At 42.0% G+C, this 23,627-nt stretch overlaps 1 protein-coding gene and 1 long non-coding RNA gene across 13 annotated transcripts in view; one reads left to right on the forward strand and one right to left on the reverse strand.

Annotated features, from left to right (window-relative positions):
* The window catches only part of PLEKHM3 (pleckstrin homology domain containing M3), a 200,237-nt gene that overhangs the window by 69,567 nt on the left and 107,043 nt on the right, over positions 1 to 23,627 (forward strand). For 9 of the 11 annotated variants that reach the window (XR_007154584.1, XR_007154585.1, XM_047869606.1 and 6 more), the window contains 2 exons: positions 8,097 to 8,242; positions 20,161 to 20,354. Coding sequence is in view for 9 of the 11 variants with exons in the window: in XM_047869606.1 (XP_047725562.1) it covers positions 8,097 to 8,242; positions 20,161 to 20,354 (340 nt within the window). In the remaining 2 variants the exon portion in view is untranslated. Of the gene's footprint in view, positions 1 to 8,096; positions 8,243 to 20,160; positions 20,355 to 20,499; positions 20,860 to 22,002; positions 23,194 to 23,627 lie in introns of those variants that run through there. The other 2 variants (XM_047869610.1, XM_047869613.1) reach the window with 2 other exon arrangements.
* Positions 2,528 to 23,392, reverse strand: LOC125172100 (uncharacterized). Of its 2 annotated transcripts, XR_007154587.1 has the most exons (4): positions 23,334 to 23,392; positions 19,795 to 19,991; positions 18,089 to 18,276; positions 2,528 to 6,907 (listed from the first exon to the last, which is right to left on the reverse strand). It is a non-coding gene; the product is annotated as an uncharacterized LOC125172100 (long non-coding RNA). The 2 variants fall into 2 exon arrangements; XR_007154586.1 differs by lacking the exon at positions 23,334 to 23,392 and having other exon boundaries at positions 19,795 to 20,148.

Genomic DNA, 23,627 nt, shown 5'->3' on the forward strand with positions numbered 1-23,627 from the left:
ACAGGCACAGAAGTTAATGAGAAAATCTACTCATAGACTAGTATGAAGAAAACAAGTATGAAAAAACACTAAATTTAGACTGACTTAAATATACTAGATATTGAAATAATAACACTTCATTATTCACCTTCTCTGGTCTTACTGTATTACTGGTGCTGAAGCACCTTATCATAAGCATCTTCCAAATCGTGTCTTTGGAAGTGAAAATCTGTGTCACAGATATTTTTAAGTCAATGTAGCTATTTAGTAGACAGAAAAGGAGTCAGAATCTCTAGAACAATGCACATATTTACTTACTTGCTTTGGCAAAAATTAAGATTTATTGCCTTTCAAGATAAATTTTGACTAAATATTGACTTTAGGCTCTCAATCATTGTTTACCTGAAAGACCAATGAATCTTGACACTTCTAAACTCGAGTTGGAATCTACTTGGTATTTATTAATTTATTTCATATGATTTATAGTCTTAATAACAACATTCCAAGAAGATTATACAAACATTATACCATTTATCTACTGTAGACAGCTTTTATATTTTCTTTTCTTTTCTGTAAAAACTTTATTGTTTCCATTTGGTCCAATAACTGTGGGGAGAGGGCACCAGGGTGTTAAAAAACTGCTTAGTGGCTATAGGGGGCAAATGCCCTGACACCTGGGGGATACAGAGGGAAGCTTACAAGTCCACTGGGTTCCAGAAGCTCTTAGTCCTGCTGGAGGGTGAGCCTTTACAAGAGCTGCTAGTCCAGCCCAGCCTGTAGAAGTTAGTCAGGTGGTCGCCATCTTCTTGATGAGCTTCACCTCCTCATTTAGGAAGCGGCTCTCCAGGAAATCACAGAGATAGAGGTCTGTGCAGGCAGAATCCAGGTCATGCTGATCCCAAAGGGCCTGGTTCAGTTCTTCTCCAGGTCCATGGCGACTTCCATGCATGCACGGCTTTCCCCCACTCATCTTGGGAGGACATCTGCATGTCCTGGGAGAAGGTGCAGCCTCTGCCCTGGTTTTGTATTTTAAAGAGACACTGGGCACCCTTATGCTTCCCCTGCGCCACCTGGCAGAAGTGGCCCATGCCCTCCAGAGCCATATCCTTGCAGTGAAAATAGAAGCCCGGAGAAAGGTAGGTGTAGAAAGCCTGCAGATGTAGGTTGACTGGGCAGTTGACGGCAGCCTCCATTTTGGTGGGATAATTCTGATGAATCTAGGAGCTCAAGGTTGGTGGGCAGTGAGAGGCTAACCACAGAAACAGCGTTGGCTGGTCCCAGAGGCAGAGGATGGCTGAGAAAAGATGGTCCTGGAGGTTGTGACTGGGAAGGAGGTTGGGGGGTGGTTGGAGGTTGGAAGAAGGGGTAGTCCCCAGATCTGTTTCATACAAACACTGTTGAGGCAAGAGACAGATGCATGGGATTCCCCGGGGCACTATCTATATTTTCAGTCAGCAGTAATAACCTGGCATTTGATCTTTTGCTTCATTTCTTACTTAAATATAATACCTTTAGCACCATTAATACGACACACAAATGAACTTATTTAAATATTCAGTACAAAAAACCCCATCAACCTCATCTTAGGGCTTGTCGTGTATAGTACTTTTCACTTTTAAACCAATCATTGTTCAGATTGGGCTTTTAAAAGATGTTTTTTTGGTTGCCTTGGTCCTGCAAGTTTAAGCAAGTAACACAGGATTATACTTCATCACTGGCCTCTGTCTTGGACAGTTGATATCTGTGAATATCAGTCTCCTCTGTTTCTGTCTCTGGATATAAAGTGTACTCAATGCTTTCGGTGTCCAGGCGCAGTGCTAATACTTTACAGGCATAACATTGGCCATCTTGTTGTTTAAGAGGAAAATTCTTTAGTTAGGTATATACATTTTGTACCAGAGGAGTTACTTCTGTTATATTCTTAAGGACATAGCTCTCCTAGCAACAGCTACAATCCACTCCACAAGTGCCAGCTTAAGTTATCCTAAATGTGCCTCGGTCACAATAGGAACATTTTCCTTGCAAGTGTTACTTAATGCTTCCTCAATGTGGCAGTTCTTTGACTGTACAGACCAACTTTTTGAGTCCAAGTTTTGGCCAACAACGAGTGACAACTTCTCTTGTAGGATCTCTCAATGCTACAAAAGCCAAACATAAAATGAAGCCAACCAGAACAAATTCTTTCCTGATGAACAGAAATAAATTTCAGTATAGCTTTGGAAACAGTGAGTACATTTCAGGATCGTATTTGAGGACGTGTATTCCCTCCCATCCATGAAGTTTGCATTCCCTGGGAAGAGAACTTACTATCAAAGGACTTTAAGATTTCATGGAGAACATAATTTTGAAGTATTGCTATCTCAAGCGAGCCCATAAATGAAACAAAGGGACTACCAGCAGCATGCCATACTATTTCCATTAGCAACTATAGGTGGTACACAGTTGATTTTTCTTGACTTCTTTTGTTCTTTTAGTTTTATTAGACATGCTTGTGGATACTGTTTTCCTTATGACAAACAAAATGCATACTCAGAGGCATTTGTTTTCATGTGCCTGATTCTCCATCCAAATATGTCACATTTTAATTGATTTTTATGACACAGTAGATGTCTCCTACCTTGTGGGTCACCACTTTGTCTCAAAGTCACAGAGCAACTCGGATGCTTGAGGTGGAAGACGTTTGGGATCACTTATTTCTGAGTAGGTGTTTCTCATTGTTCTACCCCTTTCCATCGCCATGACCTAGAATTCTGTAGCCTCATTCTACCTGTGTTCACTTGGGAACCCACATGTGGTCGGTTTCATTCACATCCCAGCTCCAGTCTCTCCTACGATGGAGGACGGAAGTCTGGGACCCAGGTTTGCTTGGCTTCTACCTCCTCGGATGGATCCCAAGCTATGCTGCAAAACCTGCTTCCACCCTGTGTCCAGAAATCCTTTGTTAACACGCTGTGCCCAGCTTTGTGCTAATTCCAGCCTCATTAAACAGAACTTGTGATTGTATACCCAGTGCGACACCTTCTTTTAAGAAGTACATGTTCAACAATTACATGACCAGTCAATGGTTATGGACTATAAAGTAGGAGAGCTAAGTTCTGTATGACCTTTTTCCCCTCTGATTCTTAGAAAATAGCAAGTCCTTGAAACTCCTCATTTCTGTTTTCCTTCATTTTGGGAAATCTGGTCTCCAGAGCTTATGATAAAAGTCCAGGCCTTTGAGTCACATTTTGCAAAGTGCTTACCACAGGTGATTTGCCCGTGCCGGGGCACTGGACAGAAGAGGGGAGGGAAGGCAAAGGCAGTCCTTTTGCCCTTCCCGTGGCCACCTCTCTCCCCTCTGCACGCATACAGTAGAAGAGGTGATGAAGCGTGCCAGTTTACTTTTCTCCTTTAACGGAAAAAGTGAAAATGTATCCTCTCTTATCTCTTTTCCTCCCTTTTTAATGAAGACACATCCTCTTCTTCCTTTCCCCCGCCCCTGGTTTTTCTCTTAGAGCCTTTCTACCTTCCAAATAGAAAACACCAAATTTGCTTTACCAAATTAGGTAAAGGGAGTAGCGTGGCTGACTTAGAAAGCATTGTGTGAGTTCTTTCCTTGGTGAGAGAGATTCACCTGCATCTAGCCACAGCTCGTGTCACTTTTATTCCCATGAATTTTCCAGCTGCCGGTCAGGGGAAAGAGGGCTGAGTTGGTAGTCATGAAGTAGCAAGAAGGTGGTTGGCTTCTCCTCGAGATCTCGGCTTCAGTAACACCGCATTGCAGCCAATTGAGCTAACTAGGTGCACTTGTGAGAAGAAAGATTGCGCCTTTGTGGAGCCTTATGCCAAAATTTCTGCTTCAACCCCCAGCAACCGAATCTTTTGGGCGTCTTTAGTGAAAGGCCATTTGGAAAATGGACTGTACATGCAGCAAATAGGATTTCAGTTAAATGGTAACATTGGTTTCCAAAAGAGTACCACAGGGGAAGCTAAGCTCTTCAGAGCATGTGTTCATTAAAGATTTGAAGTGGGGTGGGAAGCAATAAAAAAAAAAAAAAAAGGCCAGTGAGTTCTCTTGTGAGATAGTTTTTTGTTCCTATGAATTGAACACACTCTGAAAAGTTTCAAAAAAGAGACTGGGAAGAATGTATTTGCTTTGATCCAATATGTGGAGGGTTCCCTACTACAAATGCCCCTTAATTTAGAAGCATTATTGAAAAGTCTGTTTGAAAGTACATAAAAATATAATATGTAAATAAGCTCTAATTAGTTATTTCAATTAATTATTTTTTGTCTCTGCTTTGCAGCTCTGTTTCTCTCCCCATAATGTCGCTTGTCAGAGTCTAGCTTTGGCACCCTTGAAAAAGTGTGTTTTCCTAATAGTCGTTATTAAGAAAACACATTTTTTGCCCTGTTGAAAACATCACAATGGTAAAGTAAAATCCAGATTGTGTATCTTTGGGGTGAATTGTTTCAGACATTTTTAGTCCATGGTTTGCTAGTATGACTTTAAAGAAGGAAATTTTACAGTTAATTGAAAGAATAGATGTTTTCTTTTTCAGTAAGTGGCATGTGTTGTTTTTTAGAAAATGAATCTGTATTATGCCACTAGCCTCTACCCTTCTTTCCTGATCATCCTGTGTTCTTTCAATAACAAATACTACATTGGATTTGGAGACTAAAGGTTTTAATTCTAAACCAAATAAGATGCTTCTCAGTGGGGACAATGAGTGCTCTGGAAAAATACTGGTAAAATGAACTCAGGTTGTTTCCACATAGCAAATTTTTTAGAAATTGACTACGAACCTGAAATGTTGATTTTGGAGACCTAAAACGTAAACTACATGACAAAATATGAGCTTTTCACTTAAGAGTCTGCACACCCTCTGCCCTTGAATAGAGTTGGAATTTTAGAGCATGGAGCCACCTAGAAATCAGGGAGCAATCCTCAGCTTTTACTCACCAGGGTCTATGATGGTAGTTGGCTGGTTGGGGAGAAATGCAGGGCCCTAATCTGGGCCCTAATCCAGATCTACAGAATTGAAGTGTAGAGGTGGGGGAGGGGTCTACATTTTTCACAAACATCTCCAGAAAATTCTGATGGTCACTGAATCTGGCAACCCTTGATTTAGGCTGGCCCCTTTATTTTGCAGTGAGGAAAGCAGGCCTAGAGAGTTCGATGGGTCGAGTTCACGGTGTGTATTAGACAGGAACAGGCTTACTAACTCTAGACCTGTGCTTGTGTATACACCATATATCCAAAATGTACAGGTATCCTGTACATATCCTAAGCGTACAGGTAGGTTTAAACCTACTTCTAAGTCATTAGGGGACCTTTCAGCATGGAGAGTAGGAGAGCCTGGTTCCAAATGAGGTATGAAGGTAAAGACACACAATAACTAGGAGTTTATATGCTCTTTTTCTAACCTAAAACCCGAGTGAGCTCTAGCCATGTTCTCTCAGCCCTTTCTGTCTTTGATGAGACTAGTGCCCAGTGGGGAGAATGCTTAGCTCGTTTAGTTAACTCATATATTTGAACCTCCAGCATGTTAAGCTTTGGACCTGTGTGCCTGATTGATATACACATTTTTAGACCGTTTTTTAATATTGCTTATGTATATTGCATCTAAGAAATCATAATAAAGTCATTAAAAATTATAGACTGATAAACCCAGTAGTACCCACTAAAGCATATATAAATATCCAGCAAATGCTTACTGATGTTAATTATATCTAATGTCCAAACAACCAAAAAGCTAAAGTGACCCAAATTTATTTTTGCTGTGTTCTGTGGGGAGAGTCAAAACTGTAATGATGACCCTGAATTCCTGCAAGACCGTAATCACTTTCTAAATCATTAGGAAAAACTGCATTTTATTCAGGGTCATTTCAGAGTTAAGTCAATTTGACCATAAACTAATTTTTGGAACAGCAATATCCCAGCGTCTAGGATGTGTTAGGTTCCACTGACTCCTGTTCCATGGTCCATATAGGAACACGTGAGTAATGTGTAATTCTTAGAATGGGCAACATATTTTTTATGGGGTTCTTAACAAAAGTACACTGCTTTAAGAGTCAGGCGAGCAGGTTAGGGAGGATCAATTCTAGGACAGCTATGAGCAATTAAAATCTCTTCATATGTGGATGTATGTGTGTCAAATAATATTCAGTTTATCATCCTTTCTACATAAACATTTGCCAATAGTCTGCTCCATGTAAACTCTGTGTTAAGTACTGAGGATAAGAAACAGATTTGAGGAGTTGGAAAAGCACATAAAAAGGCACAGTAGTTTCAGGAAGCGTGTGCTCAATGCCAGATGAGCAATAATGTGGTCAGTGAGTGCAGCAAACAGCATTCCAGTGTTCATAGCCTAGGAATTGTGACGGCGCCTCCGTCCAGCAGAAGCAGCGTGTGTGTTTGGTTCTTCTTTATCTTTCGCACATATCTCATTGCTCAGCCAATCTGAAAAACGGGAGCTTGTTATGATTTTGCTGCTACTCAATAGGAAAGAAATAACCATTCCAGGAAGGAACGGTATGAAGCTTTGGAAGCATAATACAGATACATTTACTTGCCATCTTTCAATAAGGACTGTGCTTAAAAACACCACTTCTCTTCCTGGAGAATGCACTGTGAAACTGCTTGATTACTGATGCCATTTGATTTGTGATGAAAATGAAAGTCCTGTGAGTTTTTGTGACATTTTCACTCATAGAGTACATGCGAGTCACTTTCTTCTTAGGTTAGCAGTTTGTTAAATGTTTGGAGCTCCTTTAATGGAAATGAGGTGTAACGGTAGTAGTATAACATGGTGACGATGACGATGGTGACGATGATGAAGAGTAATCCATTTTATACTCTTATCATGAAATAGGCTTAATGTAAGATTTCTGTGATCAGTACGGTTCTTGATCCAGCCATGAAGTGGGCGGCTACATGGAAGGATTTCTGAAATGAAGCAGGAGATGAGAAATGTCAGGATCACGTTGCTGTTAGTATAATCATGATCACCTGTTCTGGGCTGCCAGGATTCTGTCCTTTGGCTTGTGATAGGATTTCTATCCTCACCAATAGAAGGTGGTTCCTCCGACCTGAAGAAAAAGAATGGCTCCTTTGTGACAGAGCTGAGGTTATTACCAGTTCTTCTTAGAGGACCAGGACAGTGCTCAGAGAATCGTGGATTTCCACGGACACGAAAAGGGCCTTAGCAATGACTTGCAGACAGCCACTGGTTGAGTCATGGCAGGATTTGGCAAATTGGAAATCAGAGAAGAGGGTGTTGTGTGAGGAGAAATAACATGTGCCAATGTATGAAGGGCGGAGTGAGCACACTGTTTATTTGGGGAATATTGAGGAGAATTCTCTGATTCCCACTGGAGAGTAGGAGTCAGTAGTTGGAAAGGTGAAATAGGGGCCAATTGAAGGACCAGTTTCTTTTGTAAGGCCACATATTCGTTTTTTGAGTCATTTTTAAATTAGACAAGCTCAGAGTCCAATCCAAACTCCACCTCTTACTGGCTAGGTAACTTCAGACAAATTCTTAACTTGGCTAAAACCATCTCAAAATGTTGTACATGTTAAATAAGATCCTTTAAAAAATTTTTTTAATGTTTATTTTTGACAGAGACAGAGCATGAGCGGGGGAGGGGCAGAGAGAGAGGGAGACACAGAATCCGAAACAGGCTCCAGGCTCTGAGCGGTCAGCACAGAGCCCAACCCGGGGCTCAAACTCACAGACCGCGAGATCATGACCTGAGCCAAAGTCGGATGCTCAACTGACTGAGCCACTCAGGCGCTCCTAAATAAGATCCTTTTATGAGAAGCCCTGAGCAACATGCCTGGTGGTGGAAATGGTTTATGAGGAGAAGTGAGGTGCTGATAGGGAGGTTGTAGAGACACTGATCTCCGACAGCTGTGTGCAGAAAACCACAGAAGAGACTAGAAACAGGACCAGTTAGGTGCAGGTTATGGCGATCCCTTGGGAGGCGAGGAGGTAGAAGCTATTGGACACATCTATACATGTATTCTCTGGATTTCCCCCCCCCTTTACAGACTTTTATTTGAGGGCTGTATAACCTTTTTTTGTGGTGTTAAAAGTACAGCAGTAATCATGGGCTCTTTTTTCTGCCTTGAACAGGATGCCAGCGATCCATAGGCCTTTCCAACGGGAAAGCCAAGGTGTGCAACTACAGTGGGTGGTATTACTGCAGCAGCTGCCACGTGGATGACAGTTTTCTTATCCCAGCACGCATAGTCCACAACTGGGACACTTCAAAATATAAGGTAAGCGCAGGGTCTGGGTTTACTTCATGATAGCAGTGGAGGTGTTCACATGTTGTTGTGTGGAGTATAAAGGGAATGATGCAAGAATCTGAAGCAAACTTGACTAGGGAGTCTCACGAAAGCTACGAGATCTTATCCAACGCTTCTCAAAACATCTCACATTTAAAGGTGTCTTAACTGTGACTTTTATTAATTTCCTCATTTAAAAAGACATATATCAGTTTTTTACTTCTGGGCCCTGATAATTAACTGTGGGTGCTAAAAAAGAATTCTGATAGAGAAACAGGCCTCATCATTTTTTATTAGATCTTCTCTCCAAAATCACAACACTCTTGAATATACGAGTGACTTTTGAGGGAAAGGACTTTAAATAATTCAAGATATTTCTTAGAGTAACATTCCTACTCATGTCAAGGTCAGTCTTCCAGAAATCTATTCCCCTGGAACTAGAACCTGGAGAGAAGCTATGAGGACTTCTGGGTAGGGGTCCACATCAAGGAACAGTGAACTGAGCCACCCTTACACCTTTACCTGGACTGCTGTTTATTTCTTTTTTTTTTTTATTTTTTATTTTTTAAAAAAATTTTCAATGTTTTTATCTTATTTTTGAGACCAAGAGAGAGACAGAGCATGAGCAGGGGAGGGGCAGAGAGAGAGGGAGACACAGAATCTGAAGCAGGCTCCAGGCTCTGAGCTGTCAGCACAGAGCCTGACAAGGGGCTCGAACTCACAGGCTGTGAGATCATGACCTGAGCTGAAGTCGGATGCCCAACCGACTGAGACACCCAGGTGCCCCTATTTATTATTTTTGTAAAGGGAGGAAGTGAGAATCACAGGTATATGCTAACAGCTTTGCAAAGTAGCTGATAACAGCCAAGCAGGATATCCCAGAAGTACAAATAGCAGACTTGGTAACTATAAAAATGCAAGTCAACAGAGGAGGAGAGGAAGCCTGAGCACTGGGACACTCCACCTTAAGAGTGTGGAAAAGAGTGGGGTGCCTGGTTGGCTCAGTCGGTTAGGCATCTGACTTTGGCTCAGGTCATGATCTCGTGGTTCTTGAGTTTGAGCCCCACGTTGGGCTCTGTGCTGACAGCTGGGAGCCTGGAGCCTGCTTTGGATTCTGTGTCTCTCTTTCTCTCTGCCTCTCCCCTGCTCATGCTCTGTCTCTGTCTCTATCTCTCAAAAATAAACATTAAAAAAAAAAAAAGTGTAGAAAGGAGAGAAGCAACCAGCAAAGGAGACTGAGGAATGCAGAACGAGGTAGAAGGACCCTAGTGTGTCCAACAAGCCACAGGAAGAATGTGTCTCCAGATCAGTTGTGACAGAGGCTGATACATAGATGATGAGATATGATAAGATGAGCACTGAGAATTGACCATGGGATTTAGGAATGTGGTGGTAATGACTGACCTCGCTGAGAGCAGTTTGAATTGAGCGGTGGGAGTGAAGGTCTGATTGGAGTGGGTTTGATATGGAACAGGAGAGAAAGTAGCGACAAGAATAGACAACTCTTGAGCAGTTTGCTGTAAGGGGATGGAGAGAGATGGGGAGTAACTGGAGGAGATGTAAGATCCAATTGGGTTTGATTTTTGTTTTAATGGAAGAAATAACAGCATGTGTTCTATGCTGGTGTGAACTACCGAAGAGAGAATTGCTAGAAGATGTGGTTGAGAAAGATGGAATCGTGTAGACAATAGGAGGGTTGGTCTTTGCTTGGGGCAGGAAGTAAGAGAAAAGGCAGTCTGTGGATGCAGGTGCCAGTGGGTGGCTTAGGGAAGTCCTCTGCCATTTACATCAGTAGCTGTCATCAGGTCATTTTATTTCGGCACCCATGATCCTGCAGAGGTTAAACACCCAGCCCCAGTCACTCTGGGAAGTGCCTTTACCGTCTATTTCATAGAGATATAGCAGGATTAAGGCAACAGTCCCACCAACCCTTTCATAAACTCGTCCACATCTACACCCATCCTCCTTGCCCTCCTTCCAGCCACAGAAGAAACCTCACTCCTGTGGAAGGTTTATTCCTTCCTCCTCTGCTCACGATCTTAACTCCTCCATCAGTTTTGCCAAACCTAGTTGACCCTCATCAGTTTCTTGTTCTACTGGACTTGTCTGGGATATAATATTTGACCAGGAATTCTTCTGCCTTGACTTTGAAGATACACCCTTGGTTTTCCTCCTACTTTGAACTCTTTTTTTTTCTCAGTCACCTTCTCTGATTCTTTGTCCTCAGCCTATACCTTTAATGTTGCAGTTCCTTAGCGTTGTGTTTTGTTTTCTTTTCCCACTTTATGCTTTATTGCAGTATCTCCTTCTCTTCCATGGTTTTAACTACCTGATGATTCCTACTTTTATCTTCAGCTCCATTTAAAAAAAAATTTTAATGTTTATTTATTTTTCGGAGGGGGAGGGCCAGAGAGGAAGGAGGGGTGGAGAGAAGGGGACAGAGGATCCAAAGTGGGCTCTGTGCTGTCAGCTGTCGATGCAGGGCTCGAACTCACAAACCACAAGATCCTGACCTGAGCCGAGATCAGATGCTTAACTGACTGAGCCCCCCAGGCACCCCTCCGGCTCCATTTTTTGCTACTGAAAGGGAGATCTGTGGATTTAATTGCCAAATGACATCTTAGCTCTAGTTTCCAGCCTAGTAGTCTTCAAGATATGTGGATCGTACTGCAGTTGTTAGCTGCATCGTACTGCAGTCCCACCCATGCATAAATGAGGCAGTAGAACTTGGTAAGTCGAGGAATCTAATCCACTGAAGTAGCCTAGGCTTAGGATTCTTTCATGGTCCTGTGTCCTGCCAGAATAGAGAATTCTGGTATCTGACTGACGAGAAGCTTTTTTCTGATCCTTCTGTTAGAATATTGTCACATCTGCCTTGAATGAACCTTCCAAGCAAAGTGCTTTGTACAAACATAGTCTTTATGGCTGTTTTTATACCTCCTTGCCAGTAGCTGTCTGAGACTTGCTTTCACTGTATCACCTGGGAGCGAGGTAAGTGGGGAAGGAACCCATAACTCACCTACCAGTAATTTTTGAAGTCTAAAACAAACATGAAAATTGCAAGGGGCCATTTGGCTGATATCCTTTCTATACCCCTGGGAAGCTCTGTCCCCTGGGCAAGTTAGCCTGTGTTTGAGTGCTCTCATCTGTAACATGAGGACCGTAACACTTCACAGGGTCACTGCAGGTTAAATGGGTTCATGCATGTGAAGTGTTCAGAATAGTGCTAGTACGTAGTGCGTGCCAAATAAGCGTTCGTTCTTATTATGACTTCTATATTTACCTACAAAAATCACGTGAATTGGGATAATACAAGACAGGCACTCTGCAAATAACTTTGATAAGCACTTGAAGAGTGGGAGCTGTTGTCACTGCTTTTCTTATCCTCACATTTATGTTGCTCCTCTCTGTGAGCCACCTGGGCACGGGGCACCTGTCTTCGCATAGTTTCTGGCACGTAGTAGGTAAGCAGAAATGTATGCTGAAGGACGGAAGGAACGAGGCCTGTCTCCTGGGCCCCTCCAAACTCGGTACACCCCAAATGGACTTCATCCCCCTCACCACACATCCCTCCGGAATGTCCATGGCCCCACCCGTCACCACTGCCAGCCCTGGGAGACGTCAGTTAGCAAAACTTTACGCTGGATTCGCACCCTTGAGATCGCGCTCTCTGCTGCACCTTCACTTCCACCTCATGAGTTCACACCTCCGGTGTCACTCCCACGAAGGAGTTTGGTGGCCTTCTGACGGGGCCTCCTGCCTGCAAGTCTTGCCCCAGCAACAGTTCGGAAGATTCTGATCCCACCGTGGGTGAATCTTGTACCCTCTCTTAGTCTCGGTGTCTTCACCTTTAGAACGGAGGTGATGATGACGATAACAGCACCTACTTGACAACAGTGCTGTTTGCATAAAAGAATGACTCGCAGAAAGCACCGGGCACCGTGTCTGGCACACAAGTGCTCGATAATGCCAGTTTTTACTAGGACTGTATGTGGAAGTCCAAAGCTCATAGCCCGACACAAAGACCTTTTGTGATCTCTAGTCCCTGCGCTTCTAGCCCCTTCTTCATGCCCTACCTCCCCACCCCCGTGAACATCCTCCGTACAGTCTCACTCCTCCTGTTCCTCAGTGCTGCCCTGCCATTGCACACCTCTGGTCTTCCTCTTGCCCTCACTCAGCGTGGCAAACCCTAAGCCTGTCCTAAACCTCATTTCTTCTCGCCCACTTCTTTCCTTCCCCTCTCCCAGACAGTTATCATTCTCTCCTCTGCATCTCATACTTGGCACTCTGAATGCAGGCTATAAATATATTTGCCATGCGTGTATTAGATAAAAATGTATTTAGAGGGAAAGGACACTGGTTGACTTTGGTTTAGATTATTTATATTAATCTGCTTAGAGCGGGGCTTTGACAGCTAAGAGAGGTGTAGAGAGAACAAGTGAGGGAGGCAGGCCCAGCCTGGGGTCACCGAGAGCTTAGGCTAGTGGCACCTGCCAACAGACCGTGCCACTTTGGGGAGTTAAAACAGAAGAAGTGGCACTAAATGAGGAGAATTTGAAAATCAGGCACGGCTTACGAAGGTGTGAAGTGGTGGAAGAGATCCAGGTCCGTTTGCACTGAGTTCTAAAAGCCATTGAAACCATCAATTCAGCCATCTCTGACACTTTCCGTCTTTTCCCCAAAGCAGACGTTTTTGCCTTGCTGGTCATCCAGGTGACAGGGTTTGACTTTGAGAGGATGAGTAACTAATTGAAGGTGTTACGTACGCTCATTTCAGCCATGTTGTACATGAGGAAAACCTCCTTTGTTAGACCTTCCTTCCCAGGTTCTCAGTGGACCAGGGAAGATTTTAAAGCAAGAACAGAGCTGGTCGAGTTTATCTAGATCATCTCCCACTGGCATTAGGTAACTATATTCCATTTAGTCCAGCCTGTCTTTGCTCAGACACTGGGACTTAACTTGATGTTTCTAATTGTGAGGATCAATTCAGACCTATCAGTTTCCAAGACCAGACATCATTCTGCTAGATCTGCCTCCTCTCCTTAATAAGAAGTACGTGACTGGCTTGAATATCCATTTAAAAGAGTGAAAAAATGGTTTCGCAGGGCAGAATGAAATCTGTCATCTTAAACGTTTCCTTGTCTGCCCTCTGGAGTAATCATACTCCTAATTATTTTTAAAGCAGGATTTCATCTATTTTCCGGTATACATCCTGCAAATTGAATTGAGCTCCAGGATTACCCAGCAGCTAAACCTTATCCTCGAGTTCTGTAGCCATTTTCTAATGAAATTCTGTTTGAAGATAACTTTCCTCCTGCTCTCTGCCCTCCCATTCAAAAATATCAAGCATGACAAAGAGGTGGTAAGGACCTCAGACTTGGCCTCGGCTCTTCCCAAATAGTTCCCTTCTGTTGTGCTTTTAAAAAAATATTTTTGTGTCCTAGCCTGAATATTCACATTCCATTTAGCTAGGGGTTTTCCATGTTACGTAAACTATTTCCTATCTCTACATCTTGAGAGGCATTCAAGGCAAGCTGGACTGCCCTCGCTGAGCTAGAGAGCAGCTCACTGATGGGAAAAACCACATTTTCAGAGTCATTTGGAGATTTTGTGAACAAATTGCAATTAACCTTAAGATCTCCTGATTCCTTCTCCATTAGCCCCAGTGCTCGTTTTAAGAGGACCAAGAAGTATTATGGTTGGGATTGATTTAAGACTTTCTCCATGATTTTTTACAATAAACATGGGGGGAAATGCAGGAAGGAAACCTTATACCAAAGCAATAAATGGTCATTGTACTGTGGTAACAGTGTGAGTGATCTATTTTTTTTCCCTTTCCTGATTTCATTCTCCAAGTTTTCAGTAATAGGACTGTCACTTTTATTTTTAAAACTTCAGCTGTCATTTAACTCTATACATTCTACTTCAGAAAATACATATTAGATATTTGGCTTTTTTAATGCCTCAGAATTATGGCTATAAATAGGATTGTTGGGTCCTGTGATAACATCCGTGGGCTTTAATGTGGTATAGAAGGCACTTTTCCACCAAGAAATTGCCGTGCACTGCTGTACTTTTATTCTTTTTTTCACATATAATACACTTCCACAAATTTCAAGATTCACAAATACAAAGGGCATGCATACATAAATAATCTCACTCCCACCTACACTGTTCTTCCCGCTGGCATCCGAATTACTCTTTTCTTGTGTATCTTTCCAGAGGTATTTTCTGTCCTCTTTTACACAACAGTGGCAATTTGATGATCTACATGCTGCTCTGGGACAGCTTTCCATTTAGATCATATCACTCTTCCTGGGCTTGCTTGCTATTTTTTTTTTTTATAACCACTCTGTATTCTATCATGAATTTTACATGTTTTTACACATGACAATCTACATGACAATGACATGATTTTGTTTTTCAAGCTTTTGCTATTACAGGTAGTGATTCAAAGAATAACTTTATATATCACTTTGCATCTAAGTTCTTGCATTCACCGGTGAGACTGAGGACACCTTCCTAGATGTAGGTTGTACATTTTTGAGTTTGGTGCATATTCTGAATTGTCCTCAATCAGGGTTGTGTCCTACACTTTTACCTGTATCTTCTTGCATGCACCTTCCTTCCCTCAGAGCTAAGATGCCAGCTGTCACTTCTGTTGTGGCTGTGCTGCTTCAAGCTGTCTTTCCCCTTTTCTACTTTCTGAACTCTAAATATGTTGTAAACTCAATATGTTGTCTAAGTAGCCAAGCTGTTCTAAGTGTGTGTAAAGTAATAAGAGTGTATGGTTCAGAGCATTGCAGAACACTCATTCGTTTCTTCAAGTATTTATTGAACACCCACCATGCTTACCGTTCTAGGCACTGGGGACACAGTCTCTGCCTTGTGAATGCTCATATCCCAATGGAGGGAGAAAGACCATAAACAAATGCACAAATAAGTGACTTCTACATAAATGAGTTGTTCCTGTACTTTATTTTTTGCTTTAGGGTTAAAATCAAATGGTTAGCATACCGCCAAATTACGTCATAGGTTAGTCTCCCTCTGTAGCCCCCCTGCCTTTGTATTTGGGGAAAGAGAAGGACAGAATATGGACAGGGATCACCTCTTCTAAGGAGTGATGAGTAGACAGTTTATAGTAGAGTTATTAAAAAATAAAAACTGTGAATTTAAATAGTGCTACCAAGCACAGGACAGAGTATCCAGAGATCTGAGCTCTGGCTGTAAGTTCTGCCACAAAATGACTACAGATAAGTCACTTAAGGTCTCTGGATTCAGTTGTTTTTTTTTTTTTCCTACAAAGGATAGGTAATGGATTAATTCAGCATTTCTCAAAATATGTTCCATGGAGCATTAACAAGTTCTGTGCTTGTTAATAGGTGTTACTCAAAAAGAGGGTTCTATAGGAGGGCCACAGCTAGGCCAACGCTACAGCTGGAACAGGGCCCCTCAGGAGAACGCAGCCCTGGGGGCTCACAGTGTGGCAAGATGGAAGGAATTAGAGAAAGAGGCCCCTTCCTCTGGTGGGGAAGCAGGGCCCAGCCTGCATTTCGTCTCCCACCGCCCTCTGCACAAGGCCTGCACAACATTAAAAAGGTGCCTTGTCTATAGTCAAATAGGTTTGGGAGATTGCTGGCCTGAGCACGTTAAGCAGACACGATATCCGAAAGCTTTCATAGGCTAACATGCTACCCTTTGAATCACCAAGTGAAGAAGGTAGTGTGTGGCATTTTTCCTGTTGGACCTCAGAACACTATTGTTGTGGGACTAGTATTCTTTGGAACACAGAAAAACTGGACTAGGTTGTGTTTACCAGTTGTTATTCTAAAAGTGTGTTCTCATCAATCCATTTTCCTCCCTTAACAAAAACTGAAGTCCTCACAACCCCCACCTCCACCACATCACCTCCAAATTGCTGTCTATCGTTAAACATTCCCTTTGCTCCATCGCTCTATTACCCGGGGCTATTTTTGTGGGGAACATACCAGGACACCATTCCAGAACCTCTTTCTCAGAATTACGTAAACCTGAACAACATTCGAGAACATTAAGAGGTAGCTGCCACCTGCTTAACAAAAGGCTTTTAAATGTATACCAATGATGCTTCCTGCTCACATAACCAATATGTTTATAAATACACTTTGATGTGTGAGGTGTGGAGGAGAACCGTTTCTACCTCGACTTCATCCTCCTCCTCAGCTCTTGAATCCTGTAGACCACAGAGCTGTGAAGGGAGAACCAGTTCACAAACTGCAACAAAATCACAGTCACTGACTTGAGTTCGTCTAGCTTAAATTAGTCTGTTCGTAAGCTTCAAAAGCTCTGGAAAGAAATTATGTTAATATTAGTAAACATTAAATATTATTTAGTAAAAGATTAAAAAGTCAGTAGGTTTGAAAAATGAACTTATTGGGGCGCCTGGGTGGCGCAGTCGGTTAAGCGTCCGACTTCAGCCAGGTCACGATCTCGCGGTCCGTGAGTTCGAGCCCCGCGTCGGGCTCTGGGCTGATGGCTCAGAGCCTGGAGCCTGTTTCCGATTCTGTGTCTCCCTCTCTCTCTGCCCCTCCCCCGTTCATGCTCTGTCTCTCTCTGTCTCAAAAATAAATAAACGTTAAAAAAAAAATTTTTTTTTTAAAGAAAAATGAACTTATTAACCCTATAAAAGTTGTTTCTAATGTGAATGGAGTGGGATCACTAAAGACAATACCAACCAAAACCATTTTTTAAAAACGTATTGGGTCCATCTATCTGCCTCTGTGAGCTGAGTTTTTATATCCATCCAAAACAACGCTCAGGCTTCTCATGGTTTTCGTAATTTGGTTGGCAAGAAATAGGACAGTTGCTCTTAGGTGGGGATATATTTGGTGTTCACGGACAATTTATGTAATATTTCTATTAATAGCAAAGAAACTTCTCACATAAACTTTATGGTTTCCTTCCCTAAGTAACTATATATTTAACATGTTCTTTTTTAAAAAGCATTCTAATTACAGTTGAGTTTGAAAGTGGAATCCTTAGACCAGTATGCAGGGTGGTTTAGAACTTAGGAAATCAGTGGGGATACAGCACTCTATTTTGCAAAAATAGCATTTTATACCGAATTTTGTAGTTCTTTCAAAAATTCCCTTACCGGTGTAAGTGGTTGATTATCAGAAGTGAGCATGTGCTCAGTCTTGCTGCCGAAACCTCCCTCAGCCTTGCAAGGGTTTGTTCACCTACCCAGGCAGCCGTGGTCCCAGTTTGTTCTGTATTCTTAACACTGGTTAATAACTTTGTGAAGCAGTGCCTTAGACATCATCGAAACTAGCTCTGTTTTTGTTTTTAGTAATTCCAGCTTATGAACGCTCATGTGGCTAGCTGCTCTCCCATTTGTCTCACTGCTTTTACTGTCTCTGTAAAAGACTCCCTCCCCACCCCCCCCCACCCCCAACCTTTTTAGGCTTAAGTACCACCTGAAGAGAGAAGCCTTTTCAGGCCTGGGAGACTGGCCAGTGCCCTTTGTCCTTCTGTTCACCTACTAAAAGGTAGCATTGTTAACCTAATTCAGCAGGTCCCTGACTCAGTATAAACACTGCTCAATAGAGCCAGAAAGACTAATTGAATTGTACAATACATCATTTTTCAGCAACGGTTTCAAGTGGACTGTACTTCATTTCCCAGAACACCATCGTGTTTCCCTCGTTTAAGATATTTAAATATGGCACATATTTAACCATGATAAATCAAATATTTGGACCCAATTCTGTCTTTCTCCACCGAACCTTGAGCTACACGAGGACAGGGCCATGCCTGTTGTACTCTCCACTAATGCCTGCTATGGGATCTGGCACGTACCTGTGTCTCTATGCCTCAAGTGAGGCATTCTGTATCCTTGTCAGTTGTTATTTCCAGTCTGGTTAAATAGAGGTTTTGGCTAATTCTAGGGCCTCTTTGTGAGCTGATTTGCAGAGACTGTAAACTTCACCACGTTTGTAACTGCAGGGCCCCAAAGGATCACACAACAGGTACCTCAAAAATAATTGCTAATAGGGAAAAAAAAATGGGACATTTACTGGGGAAAAAAAACCATTGATGCCTTTATATATATATAAATATAATATAATATATATATAATATATATATAAATATATATAAATATAATATATATAATATATAAATATTATATATATAAATATATTATACAAATATAATATATATAAGTATAATATATATTATATTGTATAAATATAAATATAATAATTTATATATAACATATATGTATATATGGAATGGAAACTTTTATATAAGCTTTATTTTATATTACAAAATATTAAATGTCATAAATGTGCTTTAATCAGCATACAGTAGCCATATCACCTACTCATATTGGTGGGTTTTCTTGCTTGTATCTACTTGTGGTAGTCTCTGTGCCATCCTTGCCCACCAAGTGAATTTCTGTTTATCTTTCTAGACCCTGAGGCAGTGTGGCCTGCTTTGCCAGCGGCTCCCTTCCTCCCAGGATAATTGATTTCTCCTTCCTTTAAGCTACCAGTGGACCTCATCCATATTTCTTTTGTAGTAGAGAACAGGCTATATGCGACATGTAGTTCTTGTTTTAAATATTTATCCCCGGGGCTCCTGGGTGGCTCAATCGGTTAAGTGTCCGATTTCAGATCAGGTCATGATCTCACAGTTGGTGAGTTCAAGCTCCGTGTCGGGCTCTGGGCTGATAGAGTGGATAGCCCTCTCTTTGCCCGACTCTCTCTCATAAATAAATAAAACATTTTAAAAATAAATAAATATCTCTTATACTACATAGTGAGTCCCTTGAGGGTGAGGACTGTACCCTATTTATCTTCATTAATAAACTTCTAGTCTGGAATGTAAAGCATAGTGGATTTTCAGTTTTCTTTTTAGTAAGCAAAATCGTTTTTCTAATGTTGAATTCTATCCTTATTCCCAGCACCAGAGCAGTTTTCCTGGAAGCTTTTTAGAGAGGTTTTACCTCCCCAAGTAGAAACTAAGCCAACTCTACACATCACTAGCCAGTCCACATCTCAGTATCAGCAAATTGGTAAAGATTCTCCCGAATTACCCACTTCTTATCCATTATTTAAACTACTCCGTCTGTATCTCAGATGCATTGCATTTCTACTCTTTCTAATGACAAGGAAATTTTAAAATCAACTTGCATAGTGTTGGTGTTTACCACCAGAATTGGATATAGAATTGGAAGGATATATTAGTCTGTCAGCCCAAGCTCAAAGTAATTCTAAGAGCAACTCCTTTCTGCTCACTAAAGTGTTTTTTGAGCCTGTTTTCTATGCAAATTATCCTGCATAAATAATATCCTTTAAAGCTATCCTTTTTATTCTTTTTGAATTTTGTAATATGTACATGATTTACCTGTATTTTGATGGCTACTTATAAAAGTGGTATAGAATATACATGTATGTAGTTTTTAAAATTAAGTCTGTTTAGAATCTTTTTTTTTTTTTAATTTTGAGATGACTGTAGATTCCCAGGAAGTTGCATAGATAGTAAAGAGAGGTCCCATGTACCTTTCATCCAGTGTCTCCCATTGGTTACATCTTAGATCACTGTGGTACAATATCCATAAATCGGGAAGCCTACATGGTATCTTGAGTCTGTATAGTTCTGTGTCATTTTATCTCATGTAGATTCATGTAATCACCACCATAATCAAGATACATAATTAATGGATTCCTTTCAATGCAACGGTTACTTCTACAGGTTTCTGGAAGAGAGAAAGAAAGCCACAATTTATATTTAGTTAAGTTATGGGCTTTTGCTGTGGCTCGCTCAGAAAGTAATGTGACTTTGGCCTTTCAACTCTGGTTCCTAGTTTGAGGAGGTGTGGAAAACTGGATGGTTCCCCAGACTGACTGAGGAAGTTTATCTTGTAGGTATCTAAGCAAGCCAAAGAGTTTCTGGAGTACGTGTACGAAGAGCCCCTGATCGACATCCAGCAGGAGAACCCGATGCTGTACCGCCACGCCGAGCCGCTGGCCACCGTGGTGCGGCTGCGGCAGCGGCTGAAATCGCTGCGAGCCTATTTGTTCAGCTGCCGGGCCGCCGTGGCCGAGGATCTGCGCCGCAGGTAGGTCACAGATGACAGGCGGCTCCGGTTTGCTTTCCTCTCCCCGCCCTGGGAGGGTGGTTAGAGGACCTCCCTGGCCTTTCCAGTGGGCACCGTCTTCTGTGACTCTCGCTCCCGGCTCATCTTTGACGTTTTTCCTCCAAAGTCCTCTAAGTTGGGCCAAGAAAAATGAAAGTAATAGTTCAGCGTAACTGAAGGCGTTCCAGCCATGGAACTAGTTGCCACAACAGTGAAGACTTCTCCTACCCGTAGACGAACTCGAGGGGATGATCACAGGAGTGTCTTCATTGATCACTTATGTAGCATTTTTCACTTTTCCTGGTTTTATTTGTGAAATGAGCATGTTTGAACTATTCCATAAAGACGTTTTTCAGTGGAAATAAGTGGTTATTCACATCTTACTTTCCATCCAGAAACAGGCTTGGTAGGTGATGCCGGGGGTAGAGCCTGGGATTAAGATGCACCGGGGGCGCCTGGGTGGCTCAGTTGGTTAAGCGTCCGACTTCAGCCAGGTCACGATCTCGCGCTCCGTGAGTTCGAGCCCCGCGTCAGGCTCTGGACTGATGGCTCAGAGCCTGGAGCCTGCTTCCGATTCTGTGTCTCCCCCTCTCTCTGCCCCTCCCCCGTTCATGCTCTGTCTCTCTCTGTCTCAAAAATAAATAAAACGTTAAAAAAAATTAAAAAAAAAAAAAAAAAAAAAAAAAGATGCACCGGCCCAGGATTCTGCCTTTTCATGTCACCGTTTGTGCAGGCTGGTTTTCCATAGGGCAGTTATCTCCGAGTTCACAGAGCACACAAGTCCATGCCAGGTTCAGATCCTGAGAATAAAACTGAAGTTAAAATGTGCCTGCTCTCATCAAATTCCTTCTTTTACAGTTAGATTTTATTAGCATTTCAAGTCTCACCCTTGGCACATACGAACTAGCTTACACTTGAAATAATTGTTGATGGTGTTCGTAGGTCCCTGAAAATACCTTTTAATGTTTTAATGGAAATGACCAAAAGCATACCTTAGTCATGGTTTCTGGAGGGGAGCCTACATGCAAAAGAAACTTTGGAAAGCGTTAAAGTGATACGGTTTGTTATTTGAGATCTAGTTAGATCCAAGGAAATGGACATAACCCCCAGGCATCTGAAGAAGACATCTTAAAAAGAACTAAATGTAGATAGTGAGGAGTACATAATATTATAATATCTAGACAAGCCCTCATAAAATAATAATGAAAAGGCAGCTGCCATAAAGCAAAACACTTCTCAGTGGTAGTCATTCTATTACCTAGTTTTTCAAAAAGCACTAGAAAAAGGTCAGGTTTTATTCTTGTAAAGTCTAGGCAGATCTTAATTTTAAAATATCGGGGCTTTCCCTGAAAGGCAATAGGATTATAGGTCCAACTAAACTAGATACAAGATTTGTAATGTTCAAAGTATGTTTGTTCTATCATTTTCACTCTCGGCTTAGTTCAGAGCTAGTTTTTCTTTGCCTGTATTTTTAGACAATATTAAAATCTACACATGGGAATCATGTGAGGTACCTTTCTGGGACAGTGTTTTGCTTTGGATAAATATGCCACATCAGGGCATACGTTTAGAAATTAAACAGATTCTGTCTTCATTTGGATGACTAAGAATACCTTTGCTGTTCCCGCAGTCTGGTGGTTTACTGCCATGCCTACCCCTTATGGCCAGACCACCAGGAAAGGAATAGAAGTTCTAGAAAGAAGACATTCCCAGGGCTGTGAGAATGAAGACAGCAACCTTTCTTCCTTTCCCTTCATTTTTCTTTCCTCACTTGTCCATGACCCTTATGTAGTGCAGTTCCTGGCACCAGACAGGCATTCAGCAAGTACTGAACGGATAGATGGAAGGAGGGAGGGGTAGACAGGTGTCTACTATGCTGTCACTCTAAACCACTGAACGACGGCTGGTAGCCCAGTTTTGAGGAAGGAGTCAGTCTTCTGGTTTTATTTCTTCCTTAGGTGTCCGTTAGCACAGTATCTGACCCATCTGAAACCCTCAAAAATAGTTGTTGAATGAATGAGCAAACGAACTAAAAAACAAAGAAGTAAAGAAAAATTTAGTTGGTTTTGTTTTGGAGATCAGTCTCAAATCTTTTTTCTCCGTTTCACTTCCAATGTACCACCCTGGTTTGGAGTCTCAGGACAATTGCAGTGTCTCTCTCCCGTTGAACCTTCGCATCAGGCAAATTATTAAATACAAGTATGGAGTTCAAGATCTGTATAACTCTCATCCAGTATATTGTTCTACTCTCACATATCCTGGGATGATTTAACTCTTTAATGCAGTCTGTTGTGGGAATTGGTTTTTTCCAATGGAACTGCTTATAATATTGCATATACATAGTAAGCACTCAATAAATACTATTATTCATACTGTTTTATTATCCTAGAGTGTTCTTGTCTCTGGCTTTAGAAATCTTTGTTTAAAGTTTCCACTTAAAAGCCACCCCTGATGCTCTGTCTACTGGACTCGGCCCCTCCTGCTCCTATGTCAGGAGAGGAGTGAGCCAGGAGAGGAGTCAGGAGAGGAAGTGGTTTGGAGCACTGACCCTGGGTATGGGGCGTGAAGTTCCTGGGTATGTGATGCACACTTACGCATGCAGTTGTTGCACAAAGATGAGTGGAGCAGGAGGTTCCCTAAGACCAAAGAATGAGATTCCTACGGAACTCTAGAGGAGGCACATTGATTTTTCTTTTTAAAAATTTGTTCTTTGTTTCTGTATGCTTATATGCTGTGAAGATAATGGAGGGGCACCTGGGTGGCTCAGTTGGCTAAGCCTCTGACTTCGGCACAGGTCATGATCTTGCATTTGTGGGTTTGAGCTCTACATCAGGCTCTGTGCTGACAGCTCCGAGCCTGGAGCCTGCTTCAGATTCTGTGACTCCCTCTCTCTCTCTGCCCCTCCCCACTTTCATTCTGTCTCTCTCAAAAATAAACATTAAAAAATATATTAAGGGGCACCTGGGTGGCTCAGTTGGTTAAGCGTCCGACTTCGGTTCGGGTCATGATCTCACGGTTTGTGAGTTCGAGTTCCGCGCCATGCTCTGTGCTGACAGCTCGGAGCCTGGGGCCTGCTTCGGATTCTGTGTCTCCTCCTCTCTCTGCCCCTCCCATGCGCATGCTCTGTCTCTCAATAATAAATAAACATTAAAAAAAATTTTTTTTTAAATATATTAAAAAAATAAACCCCAAACATTGTTACCATGTCTTCCCACCTTGGCACAGGGAAAAGCATACCAGCAGCAAGAAGTACTT

Source organism: Prionailurus viverrinus, chromosome C1, assembly GCF_022837055.1.
Source record: "Prionailurus viverrinus isolate Anna chromosome C1, UM_Priviv_1.0, whole genome shotgun sequence".
Classification (NCBI taxonomy): Eukaryota; Metazoa; Chordata; class Mammalia; order Carnivora; family Felidae; genus Prionailurus; species Prionailurus viverrinus.